This window comes from Cynoglossus semilaevis, chromosome 13 (assembly GCF_000523025.1).
Source record: "Cynoglossus semilaevis isolate Cse_v1.0 chromosome 13, Cse_v1.0, whole genome shotgun sequence".
NCBI lineage: Eukaryota > Metazoa > Chordata > Actinopteri > Pleuronectiformes > Cynoglossidae > Cynoglossus > Cynoglossus semilaevis.
Genome location: NC_024319.1, coordinates 5682767 through 5695739, shown reverse-complemented (window position 1 = coordinate 5695739; position 12973 = coordinate 5682767). Strand labels below are relative to the sequence as shown.

The 12973-nt window shown below is 40.4% G+C and overlaps 2 protein-coding genes and 1 long non-coding RNA gene across 3 annotated transcripts in view; 2 read left to right on the top strand and 1 right to left on the bottom strand.

Moving 5' to 3' along the window:
* The window catches only part of LOC103388291 (transmembrane protein 65-like), a 32006-nt gene extending 26403 nt beyond the window's left edge, over positions 1 to 5603 (top strand). Inside the window, exons 7-8 of the mRNA XM_008323213.3 lie at positions 3814 to 3919; positions 4645 to 5603. Of these exons, the coding sequence (XP_008321435.1) occupies positions 3814 to 3919; positions 4645 to 4815 (277 nt within the window). The 3' untranslated portion in view covers positions 4816 to 5603. The remainder of the gene's footprint in view (positions 1 to 3813; positions 3920 to 4644) is intronic.
* A 9-nt stretch (positions 5604 to 5612) lies between these two features.
* LOC107989424 (uncharacterized) lies at positions 5613 to 7989 on the top strand. Its single transcript, XR_001760978.1, has 2 exons — positions 5613 to 7470; positions 7618 to 7989. It is a non-coding gene; the product is annotated as an uncharacterized LOC107989424 (long non-coding RNA).
* Positions 7990 to 10699: 2710 nt separating this feature from the next.
* mboat1 (membrane bound O-acyltransferase domain containing 1) overlaps positions 10700 to 12973 on the bottom strand; it is a 9405-nt gene continuing 7131 nt past the window's right edge. The window contains exons 7-12 of the mRNA XM_017037652.2: positions 12464 to 12696; positions 12269 to 12372; positions 12057 to 12121; positions 11774 to 11906; positions 11477 to 11628; positions 10700 to 11279 (exon numbers count right to left, since the gene is read on the bottom strand). Of these exons, the coding sequence (XP_016893141.1) occupies positions 11090 to 11279; positions 11477 to 11628; positions 11774 to 11906; positions 12057 to 12121; positions 12269 to 12372; positions 12464 to 12696 (877 nt within the window). The 3' untranslated portion in view covers positions 10700 to 11089. The remainder of the gene's footprint in view (positions 11280 to 11476; positions 11629 to 11773; positions 11907 to 12056; positions 12122 to 12268; positions 12373 to 12463; positions 12697 to 12973) is intronic.

The window sequence follows — 12973 nt, the reverse complement described above, 5'->3', positions numbered from 1 at the left end:
TCTTTACCCATACCTAGAACTTGACTCAAGAACCAACACATTTGAGCATTACAGCACCCCCTCAGTATGGGTGGAGTAACTACATATTATCGTGTTCAGTCACTAAAAACACACTGCTAAAAACTCTCTTCTTCTCCTTGGTGGTTTTGCCTCACCTACTCTTATTTTTTAAATCTTATATTATGTTTTATGTTTTCATATATTTGTTGATATAACTTGGTTATGTTGCTTTTACCTCCTTTTGTTTGTGCTTTGGTCTGAATTCATGTAATTGTGCTCGATGATGATGACGGACGATGCTGTCAGTGTTCGTACAGCACTTTGATCGATTATGATTCTTCTAAAATGTGCTTCATTATAAAGTTTGAACTAACAAAATTATTCTTTTGTCACGTTTTAATCAGCTAATTGATTTTTGTTTTTCATTTTAATCTTGATTTATCTTATTAGTGAGAGAAATGAGCACGTTTGGAAACAAACACCACCAAACTCCTCTCACCATGTGCCTTCATAAATCTCTGTTGAGCCCAAAGGAAGAATCAGAAAAATCAGTGGCTATTTATTTTCCTCTGCAGCCTTTGCATCATTTCAGTCTGACTGATGATCTGAGCTTCTGTGGCTTCAGTAAACACTCTCCACGGACCCAGCTCACAGGCTCACACGCGTGTGTTACCCGCTCAGTCATGGCTGGATATTAGAGCCCTGCTGGACTGTTTGTCAAAGTGAGACTCAATTACAGCAGACAGGGATAAGGATTTTTATTTTGATAGATTTGTGCTGGTGGTTATCAAGGCTGTCTGTCTGCTGCACAGCTGACACAGCACGCCCACATCTGCATCATAGCATTTAAGACAAATGTCTGAGCGTGCCCAGATGATGGCTCCTCCTTTGACCAGACTGGGATTTATGACTGGGCTCCAGGTTCTTAGTCATGTAATGTGACTGGTTTTTAGTGTTGACGTTTTATCAAGCGCTTTAACTTAGAGCTCCAGTGAGAATTTTATCAAGCGCTTTAACTTAGAGCTCCTTTAACGTTTTATCCTCCATGATGTAAAACACCACAGGCTATGCCATTGGTGTGTTTTCACATACGTACTCATCCATCTCTACTGCAATACTTGAATCCTTCTAGAAAATGAATAATTTGCAGCTCCTCATTTCTTCAGCAGATGTCACTGTTCATAATCTACATATTTGGCTCAGGGTTTTTGCATATGTGGGTGAAGCAGAAATTATTGATGAGGAGTGAAGGGACGGTTGTATCAAGATTTAAATACAGCAGGGCTGTCAAACCCAATCACTCAATTTAAAACACAGCCAATCACAGCCTGTGTTACGGCCCACACAGCATTAGCATGTATTCATTCAATCTTTTTATTCTAAGACACAAGAGGCTCTGGTGGGCCATATAAAATTATCTGGAGGGCAAGATCTGGCCCATGGGCCTTGAGTTTAAAACCTTTACCAAGTGCATATTGTGACAAAGGCACCCAGTATTGCCCCCTGGTGGAAGAGGGTGGCCAAAACTGTTCCCAATGAAAGGTTACATGTAGTTATGTTGGGGTGTTTTTTTTAATGATTTTGTCTCCCTTTTTAAAATTATCTGCCTGAAAACATGAGGTGGTTGCTTTTCAAGGGAAAGTGCTTCAAAGGTCAGGGCAGGGCTGTCTTCCTTGACCTGCTAACGATCCACATTATCTACCTAGCAACAGAGAGGAAAAAAGATTTTTTATAAGAATACGTTTCATAAACATTGTTAATTTTTCATGGTGCTGTAAAAATGGTTGAATAAGATTTATGGATCAGAATTAACCAACAACACACACACGTCCATACAGTGACACACACAGACACAGACACGTGCCAGCAGGTTCTTATCTGTCCCCTGCCTCAGTGCTGCAGCTGCAGTTTATTTGTGTGCTCAGTGAGGTGAGCATTAGTGCCATTAGAGCCAGAGACTGAACCAAACCTTGGGTGGTTGGATTTTTGGATTTACAACCTGAGTCCTCAGACTGCAGCCCTCCAAATGAGATCATAAACACACCTATTATTTCCCCCATCATAGTTGGTCTGAAAATAAAATTCTTCTACACACACACACACACACACACACAGTAGCTGAGATCTAATCTGTGTGTCTTTTTTCAGTATACCTTTAATATTCAGCTAATGGAGTTTTCTGTCCCTGGGTTTACCTGTGCTACACAAGTAAAGTGAACATGAGTCTACATGCCATCATTTTGTTCCATAGCAGGTTCAAGGCAAATTGAAAAAATACTTTTAAAAAAATCTAAATAAATTTATTTATTTATTTAAGTCTAAAGACCAATTTTAACATTTCTGTTTGGGGTTTGATAAAAACTTCGATCTGATTTTGTTGAAAATTGTCTTTGAGGATATGGTCATAAAAGTTGTTGATGTTTGTTTTTGTTGTGGTTATTTCTCATCCTTTAACTGAATAGTCTTTTTGTTTTGTTTTTTATTTATGAAACTAAACTAAACTAAACTAAAAACAAAATAACACCAGGCTGTAACTCGTAAATAAATGATTACCAGATGTATGACTAATTACTTGACCAAAAGCAATTCTTATAGTTTGATGAATGACTATATAAATTGTTACATTTGTTTCAGGAACTGTGTTGTGGCTATGACTAATGAAGCCTCTGGTGTTGTGTGTTTACCTCCAGTGGCCACAAAAACACAAAGAATTTAATTTCCTTCTTGTCATTTAGAAACAAAACAAGCAGATATTATTACTGTGTCTGGTACATTATTGTACTGTAATACTGTTGTGTTGTGAGTTTCATCACCACGTTATTGTGTCGCTGCTGCTGCGAGGGAAAGAATTTCATTTGTATTTCACTGGTTGGATAGAATGTTTTTATTTATTTATTAATATATTTATTTATTCTGCTCTACAGAAGTCATCACTTCAAACACATGCTCTTTTTCTTCAGTTCTTAGAGAATAACCACAGTCTAACCTGAGGCTTAACTCTCACTCTGTCACTGAACAGTGGGTGACTCGAGTCTCCAGCCTTGGTTCCTCTGCAGATCAGAAACACAGAAATGATGAAAACATTGTTCAGTCTCTCTCCCTCTCTCGCCCTCTCGCTCTCTCACCCTCTCCCCCTCTCTCTCCTCCCTTCCTGTCATCATCAGACACCCTGCTGGGTTTATGAAAGATGTCGACATCCGACCGCAGCTCACTGATTTATTTGTTTGCTCTAACAAGTGATTACTCTGGTTGTTGAATTTGACGACCTGACCCTCGGGGGTAAAGTGCCACAGTGTGGGCAGATTAATGGATCGGGACGTGTACTGTTACTCTTTTTATGTCATATGAGGCTGTTTTGAGAGAACGCACTAAGTAAAGAACATGAGCTAATATGCTAATTAGGTCCTGAGGCAGCTAATAAAAAATGAAAAAAGCTGTGCTCACTCTCTGTTCAGCTGGATGTCTTGACTATGTGGGAATTAATGAATATTGTTTTTCATATATTTATTGATATATTGTCTAATATGATGACTGTCAGTTTGAAGTATTCTGTTTAATACAGAAATATATGTTTCATTTTGATTGACGTATTCTCCTGATGATGAGAAGAAAGTAGAACCGTCTGTAAGTGTTTCCCTGCCTGGTGTCCTCACTGAAGTTTGTGTAGAGCTCACACACACACACACACACACACACACACACACACACACACACACAGTCGTAGGAAGGTGTTGGTCATCTGTGTGGTATGCAGCCTGTGTAAAAACGATCTGGTCGTGTTTGATTCCTCTCCTCTCCTCCTCCCGTCCTCAGACTGGCCGGTTACGTTGAAGCCTTGGCGTCTCGACTGGGGATGCAGATCCCTGACCTGAGCCCGAAGCAGGCGGACATGTGGCAGACCAGAGTCAGCTCTCACGCGGTGGGTTCCTCACTCAACCATCACGAACCACTGACCGTCGTGAACCACTCGATCTGGTCTCCCTGTCTCTGGAACATTGTTCTCATTAATTCTTTATCGTGTTTAGGAGAATCACAGACTAACACAGGGTCAGACCAGAGGTTGAAAATGAAAGGACACAATGATAGACCCTGACATTATTAAAACATACAAACAAACTACCTCTGTCCTCAACAGGGGATTTTCTGATGCACATGTTGACAGACTAGAGCACGGGTGTCAAACTCAGGCCAGCGGGCCAAATCTGGCCCATGCTGTAATTATGTGGTAAACCACAAACACATTTATAAATATAACCACAGATTCTGGACTACGTAGCTCTGTCCGTGTGATTAGAAAGACTGGGGATCCAACCAGGGGTTCTTTTTACTGTAAAGGCATGCATTCTAACATTTACCACCCTGTGGCGCAATCCCACACTAGAAACTTAGACAGGAATGATTTGAATACCTGGTTCCTGCTAAAGTGTATTTAACGGTAATTAGCCTCAGCTCCAGAGAAACATCCATGAAAGGTCAGATCAATTCTCCAGACGTGTGAGGAAATCAATATGTCAGTGTGGACACATTCACAGCAGTGGTTTTCTGTCTCTGAGATCTTCACCCACAGCTTCGGCTTCCTGGTGATTTGACCTCGAACTGAGCTGCGACTCACCTGACGTGTGACTTCTCTCCACATGTGTCCAGGGTAAAGCCATCGGCGTCGGCATCGGCTGCATCCTGGGCATGTTCCCGCTCCTCTTCTTCAAGGACGACGAGGAGAAGAAAGACAAGGAGGCCAAGAAGAATCCGCAGCAGCCTCCTGCTCCTCCTCCTCCTGCTGCACCATCTGCCTCCGCTGAGAGCAGCAAAAACTGAGCGTGACAGCTTTGTGGGGACAACTATTATTCTCAATCTGTTAGAATACTTTAAACTGGCACTGATTGGCCGACGCCCGGTGGACGGAAGTGTGTGGGGAAATGCGACTGGAGGCTCTCCAGGGGGGCGGGGCCTAATCGAACCATCAAAGGTATTCTGAAGAGAGAGTTTTAGATTGACTCTGACTGTAGATGTTTAACTGAAGCACAGGGACCTCCTCGTCTTTATACGGAGACGTGAGACTGCTGCTACTGTAACTTGTTGCACCCTAACCTCACCTCATCCTGACTGACTGAAGCTCATGTCTGTTCAGAGGAACAAACGTTCAAGTGTTGACTCCTGATGATCAAATTTAAAGCTACAGCTCCCTGGAAATACAACAGAAATGATTAAATTCAGAGCAAAGAAAACAAAATATTTGAAAAGAAAAATAGAGGGAAAAAACTAAGGGTTTGGTTTATGATTGTATTTTGTTTCTGGGTGTTTCATCAGAGTTTAATCAGAAATCAAGAGACACATTTCAGTCTGACATACACATAAATCATTCTGTCATTGGTTTTGGAGATTGTTGAGGAGAAAAGAAATTCACATTTGCACACTACATATATGTTAACTGTATATATTTAAGAATGACCGTTCCTGTTCTGTTCCTTTTAGGTTTTATTTGGATGATTTCAGAGTCGCCAGCGGGTGAAATCACGCACACAAAGGAAAACAACTTTGAAAACTTTGAAACAAATTAAAAAAAAAAAAAAAGTAGCAGGGTGTAGGAGCAGGGTGTAGACCACATCAGCAGTAGCAGGGTGTAGTAGCAGGGTGTAGACCACATCAGACCACTGCCCCTCTGTGCTGTCCTTGTCATGTCCAGCTCTGCTTCAGCTGGACTGCCTGGTTTACACCTTGTTTTCTCTGTACTGTGTTTTTCAGATGTAATTATTATTCAGTTAGAGACTGTAATATTGATGCTGATCTGTAGGAGGCAGCGTTGAAGGCGGTTGAACGGCAGAGTTGCCACGTTTTATTATTGTTGTTGCTTGTTTTTCCTCTACATTCACTTGAAAGCTGTTTTAATTTGCTTGTTTAGAAAGTATTATTTGTTTATTCAGGCTTACTTTTGTTTATGTCTCTACAAGATGTTAGTGGAAGAGATGGAGGTGGTCTGTGGTCAGATCTGGCAACACTGATCACGATGAATTGGATTAGAAATGAGCGGCTCAGGGAGACAGTTACGGTTGAGCAGTTATGAGATATTGGACAATAGGTGTTGGAGACATGGAGGACATTTATGGATGTCGTGATGGAGACATTTAGATTGGTTGGTGTAACGGTGGAGGACGCAGGGGACAGGAGGAAATGGAGACAGATGGTTAAAATGAAAAGTTTGTTTAACTATATAATCTTTGTTCTGCTGCCCTCTACTGGTGGACATAAGAAGTTGTCTGATTTTAACACTCACTCATGGTGACTCTCAGCACCATCTTGCATCCTCTGTTATGATATTTTGCACGGAAGATCTGTTTAGAACTTAATTATTCTCGTTTAACCTTATTTTTTTAATGCAAAAACAGACACGAAACTCAGTAGCAGTAAGATAATCAAAAAATAATATGGAATCTTAGGAAACTACAACTATTGGTTGATTTATTTTTTTATGATTTATTTTTTAAAAGATCTCCTTATAGACAAAGACTGCTTTTTTTCATGCAAAAAAATTCTAGCAAAAACCGAAGAAGAAGAAGAAGACTGTTGTTGTTGTTGTTGTTGTTGAAGGCTTTTAAATCTGTTGAAGAATGAACACAGCCACGTACAAACGAAGGAACCAATTATTTATTCTGGAAAAAACTCATTTCATCTCATCTCATCGTTATCATTCTGTGTTGTCTTTATTTGGAGCAGTGATTTTTACAGAATCACTTGACACTAACGTTCTCATATTCTTCATGTCACTACTTGTATTGTGGATGGCAGCGTTTGAAAAAATAACAGTTTTAAAAATTTAAAATATAAGAGTTAACGTTATTAGGATTTTGTTTTTTCAATATTTCGTTGCTCGACCTTTCCTGCATGCACTGCTAATAATACAAAACTATTGTATTGGTATTTTTTCTTACTTTGTACAAAAACATTTTTAAAAATGTTGCGAAGATATGAAGTGCAGCAGGACGGTGTTACCCAGGGCTGAATATGGGTTGACTGAGGTGACTGTTGGATTACTGTACAAAAGATAGCTCTCTAAACTCATTTGTTACAGTATTCTATGATATATTTGATGTGTTTTGCCCTTCACAGACTCCGGTGATTCTTATATTCATGCTGAGAAAGTTCTGTTAAGGTTCTCTCATCAGGATTTCATAGGTGCAGAAAGTTGGAAAACAAGCAAAAAAAATATAGTCGGCTGTCAGTAATGGAGGGGAAACAGTGTATAATCTGTTAAATGACTATAATTTGACAGTTCTTTACTCTCCCTGTGCACACGTTTCTCTGGATTCATTAGTCTTAGAAAGGAAGAATAATTAAGAAATGTATAACTGACTAGTTTGGTTTAAGCTCTCTATGTTGCAGGACATTTGCATGGATTCCTATATTTTGTATAAGGCAGCCAGCTCTGACAATGGAAGAAAGAATAGAAATGTTTAAAGTGTATAATGTTTTAAGGTTTTGTTTGAACCCTGTCTGGTGTCACACGTGACTGTGTTCACCCTGGAGAATAATTGTTTATCCTGTTTTTAAAACAAATGTTTAGTTTTCAGTCACGCGTCATCTCAAGACTCATGATTACTCAAAGTACTGGGATTAACAGAGGTTTGGGCAAGTAACCTTTTCCACCTGCCTAACCCTTGAGACAATCCTTCCACACCCCTCACACATCAATCTGCTAACTTGATATTAAATTTATTACCTCACAAACTGGAACCTGTTCTAAAATTCAAGTATATTTAAGTTTGGAATATATTAATCCCCTGTATTAGACTATGTTTTTTCCTGTTAGTTTTTTCCTGCTTGTACACAGTATTTTCAGTACCTGCACTGTACACGTGTAAAACAAAGGAGAGAAGACATGAAAAAAAAAAAAAAATGTGCAAAAAAGAAAAAACTGGATCAGAGTGTATTTGTGTGTGACGATGGTTTTATCCGCTTTGATTAAACTCTAATCAACTGGCTGCAAAAACTGAAGCTGATTTGACCGGTGCTTTTCTGCCTGATCTGTCACTAACTTCTCTGTTCACACAGGTTAAAAAAAGATCGGTACCCAACGCAGTGATCATTCTGAAGCTGGTAGGTTATCCTTCTTTTTTTGGGGATATAATCTTTTTTTTTAAAAAACTTACATTTAGCTCTACATTGTTGTGTTTTTATTTCTTACTCAACCCTTTGTTTTTTGTCAGTATTTTATTTTCCTCATTGTTGTCGTTAACCGCCTTTGTGCAAAATCAAAACACAACACAGCACCGACGCAACTCACACAGAGTCATACTGTACCGGGGCCTGGGGGGAGCAGAGCTGAGACACCGGGGACGGAGACGGAGCCACTCTGAGAATAGAGCAGAGTATAAACACCGTAGGGTGATGGTCGCGTAGCAAGGGTTTGAGTGAGAGAACTGAAAACAAAAATACAAACACAGGGAGACTTTAATGACAAGTTACCTACGTTTACACAGGTTTGTGCTAGCACAGCATTTTCTTAGCTTGATTTGGAAATCTTACATCTACATTCTAAATTAAATTTAAAGCATCTGTGATCCTTAATCACGTCTCAGATTATCTCCCTTACTTTGTTTTATTTAAAGATATGAATTAAAGATATACAGGTATCTGTCTAACTTTCTCCAGGTTGTCCTTCAGCGAGGCGTATCTTCAGTGTTTGATAACTTTGATCATCATCCTGCTGATAAGTGAGTATTATCATTTTTAGTCTAAATAATCTGTTGTATCTGGCCCAACAAGTTTTATTGTGAAACTAATCGACTTTTGATACTTAAAATGCGTAGCTTTAGGATAAATAAATAATATTATTTCTATATTTAAAAGTAAATTCTTAAAAAAAATGGTTCGGGCATCAGTGGTTTTGGTCCTTACCTTATTCTTACTTATTCTATAACTGCAGTACTACTGCTATACACAAAAACGGACACACCCACTGTGTATTTTTTAAAATATTTTATTCAAATTTATGAACACATTTAGCTCGTCTTTAATAGCAAACATTCTTAATCAAAAATTCTAAAGTAAAAACATCAAAGTATTTAAATCTTGAATATCACTAAGGAATTATTATTATTATTATTATACACATAGTGGCAAAAACAAGGCATTAGTCACACAGACTTGTTGTGAAGCTGCGTTAGTAGACGCTGCATGGTGGCTGTTTCTGTCAGAACCACACAGCTTACCTTCATTCCTCCGGTCAGCAGCACTGTGAGGTCAACCTACGTCTGCTGATAAGGCTCAGGCAAATCTACAGTGTAAAACATTCTTTCTCAGAAAGAACACAGCACCAAAACTGACATATTTGTTTTCATCCTCACAAACATTCAAATGTGCACTGCTGGCCTTCTGGTCAACACTGCACGTTGTTCTGGCTCCTAGTTCAGTTAATCAGACATAATGGTAGGATTCAGACACCATTTGTATCATTAACACAAACAGAACAGCCTCTATGTTTCAGTCCACGCTGTTTCACCAGATTCAATTTACCTCATGGAAAACCTGGGTTTCCTTATTATTCAGTCTTTTTTACGAATTAATGGCAATTTTATTTTTGCTCTTTGCTTAAAATGTGTTAGCTAAAAAAAATTTTTTTTTGGAAACAATTTTTGGTCACAGACCATAGTGTTTGTGAACACAGCCTGGAAGTTAGCGCACTCAAGATATCACTACTAGTGCTATGCAACATGTAACATCACTATGTGTGTAACTGCATCATTGTGATTTGGTAGTATAAACAAAAGCTAGTCATATACCTCTGTTTCTCTTAGTCACTGCTGGGTTGAGTCAATGTGAACTGCAGTCCAGCTGCAGCTACAGGGATCAGAACCAGTGGGACAATAAACTTATTCAGTAACCAAGCCATAGTGGACAAAGACAGCAACCAGAGTGGGAATTAAAATCCACCTCAGTGAAATAAACACAGACATGAAGATTAATTACAGCAATTTTCTAAAGTTTAGGGGGAGGTACCTGGGGAGTGTAGGGGGGGTGGAGGGGTAGCAGGTTAAATTAAGTCAATATTTTTAATTTGTGCCTCAGTGAAAAAAAAAGTTCAGTGATTCAGTGAGTAGCTAACGTGAAGGGGGAGTGCTGCAGAAAAAAAGGTTAGGAAACACTGACTCAGAAGCCAAGGGGAACTGAGGTACGTGTGTGACTGCATGTGATGTTTTGTACTGTGATTTGACACCTGGTCAAGGATCACGTCATGTTGCATTTCACTAGTGATGAAGGTGAAAAAGGACAATAAAAACTTGAGCAAATTGTTTTTCTGCATTTCACTAGTGATGAAGGTGAAAACTGGACAGGATACGGACAATAAAAACTTGAGCAAATTATTTCTCATTTAAAATAACTAATAATTGTCTTCAATGTTTGGATGAAAATATTACCGTTGTTGTTTTAGTAGATCGTTCCAGAGCTGCTCAGTTACTTAGAGTAGTTTTCACCCAGTAGGACAAACACCCACACAGTCGAAAAAACACACAAACACACACAAGTAAACACTCACACACTCCTCGGGACACAGTGGGTTCAGAGGGTACACTGGTGCTCTCTCTCTCTCTCTCTCTCTCTCTCCCTCTCTCTCTCCACGGCCTCCTCTTTTGTCGTGTCCTCACAAGGGCAGCCTTTGTGCTCCGTCTCAGTACGAATGTGACCGAGACAAAGTGTGTGTATATTTTTTCTCCTAGTGTCTGTTTGTGCGTGAGTTTGTGTTATGTGCATTAATAATAAAGGGCTGTTCCCCCACTGTGCTGGCTCACGGCCCACCACCAGTGGGCAGGACAGTGCAGATGGAACACAGGCCGGGAAGTGAGCCTCTTCATTGTCTGTTGCATTGCTGTTGTTGGAGTGGAGGCAGCAGGCTGGTGCACAGATGGACTATAGTGGAGCACTCCTAGTGGTGATGATGAACGTGGCAGCATCGGAGATGTTTGTTCGGACCCTCACCCTCCGTGTGTCTTTTCTGTCTGACGTCTTTATTCTAGAACAGCAGGAAAGCTGTTCCCACACTTGTAACACACTGACTTCACCGTTTCAGGTCGGCCGTGTGAGGGTAGAGCGGATGTCAGTGTAGTTTGCCGTTGTTGTTGGAGTGAACCTTCAGCTGGCACTGGGCTGAGGGCGAAGGAGGGGTGGAGGAAGGAGAGGAAGAGGGGAGTGTGTGGGTGGCAGCCGAGGGGTTTCTGGGTTTGTGTTTTGGATGCAGCGCGATCGCAGCCAGAATGCTGAGGATGTGCACATGGAAATACATAGACCTAAGAGAAAGAGGAGCAAAAAGACGAAAAGAAAAGCAAAAGGAATCAAAAGGTTTGGAAACACTACTTTAGAGTCTTTGTCACCGTAAACCATGTACCAAACTGATGATTACAAGGTGGAAATTACAATATTTTCTTCATTTGTGCCACAGTGAGAACATATCAAATGAGTCTTTACACTTTACCCCAGCACATACCTATAGTAGACTAAAGTAGAGTCTACTGCCAGAAGTAGAAAAGGCATGACCGTGTAGCAGATGGCCAGCTGGGTCGCCGCCCAGGTCAGAATGTCGTAGCCCATCTTCACGCCTCTTGAACCCAGGAAATAGTGACGGATATACTTTCTTATCTAAAAAGAAAAAGAAAGGGTAAACAGTTTGACCAGAGAGAGTAAACTGAGAGTTGAGATATAACAAACCAGCTCCGGCTAAATGTTAGGACTCAAAACATTTTTCTTTCTAGAAAGGTCAAAAGTGCTGACTTCATGGACTCACTGCTCGTGCTGCTATGGTGATGGGGATGGCTGTGATGAAGGTGAAATAATACCCAGGATAAACACCGTGCCACAGGGCAGACAGGACAAAGGTCAAAGGCAGCTGGTGTTTGGGGGCTCGATCATAACACACACTGAGGAAATCAAACCTGGTTAATCAATATATGTGAAAATTAAAAAAAAAAATCATCACACTGAGGAAATCAAACGTGGTTAATGAATATATGTGAAAATTAAAAAAATAAAAATTCAAGAATATTTATGGTCATTTCTGCTGCTCTCACGTTTTGAGCCAAATTCCTGTCCGAATGTTCCAGTTGTCTATAAATGTCTTAAAACTTGTTGCAGTCTGGAAAGAGACGATACAGATCAGTTAAAGAATAACCCACACGACAGCAACAGGGAACACGGACCTTACATTTGCACCTCTCTATCAGTTTAATCTTCCTTCATCTAAAAAACGTTGGAGAGCGACGGTGCGGACAACAGGACGTACCTCGATCCCTACGATGTTGAGGTTACAGATGAGATCCCATGATGCTTTGCCATGTTCATCGATTCCCAAGAAACCATAGCCAGCAGCGTTGTTCACAGCATCAGCTGGAAAATAAAACCATATCCTACTGTGAAAGGCCTGAATAAACCATCACTGATCATCTTTATCTCAGGAGTGGACCAACTGCGTGTTTACCCAGAGTCCAGGCAAAGTAGAATTTGGGTCTCGCTGCTTGTATTGAGAAGAAAGCGTAGGTGAGCCTGGTGAGGAAGGGGGCGTGAGCGACAAAGTGGGGGTCCACGTTGAACGTTATGGGCAGGTTTCGAGTCACAATCAGGAAGAAGAGCATGCAGCCAAGGCAGATGAGAAGCTTCTGACAGACGGCCGTCTGTAGAGAAAATCCATAACTTCTCAGTGATGGAGACAACGGGCGTTAGTGACGAAAGAAGAATGATTACACAGCAAAATATACATCTACAGTATGTGGTTTGCTCAGGCTACTGTTTGTTATGGTTGTCTCTTATCATGTGCCTTGTTGTTTCCCAAAGACTGCATCTTGCGACCCTCAGGTGGGTCGCAAGATGTTTTTTTTTTTGGGTCGCCTCGCATCATGTTTCCCAGGAATTTACGAATAATGTCTATTGACTTGAGTCGCGAAGGTTTGTGACTTTTTTCTTCTAGGTCCCCAGAAAAAAAGTTCTGGAA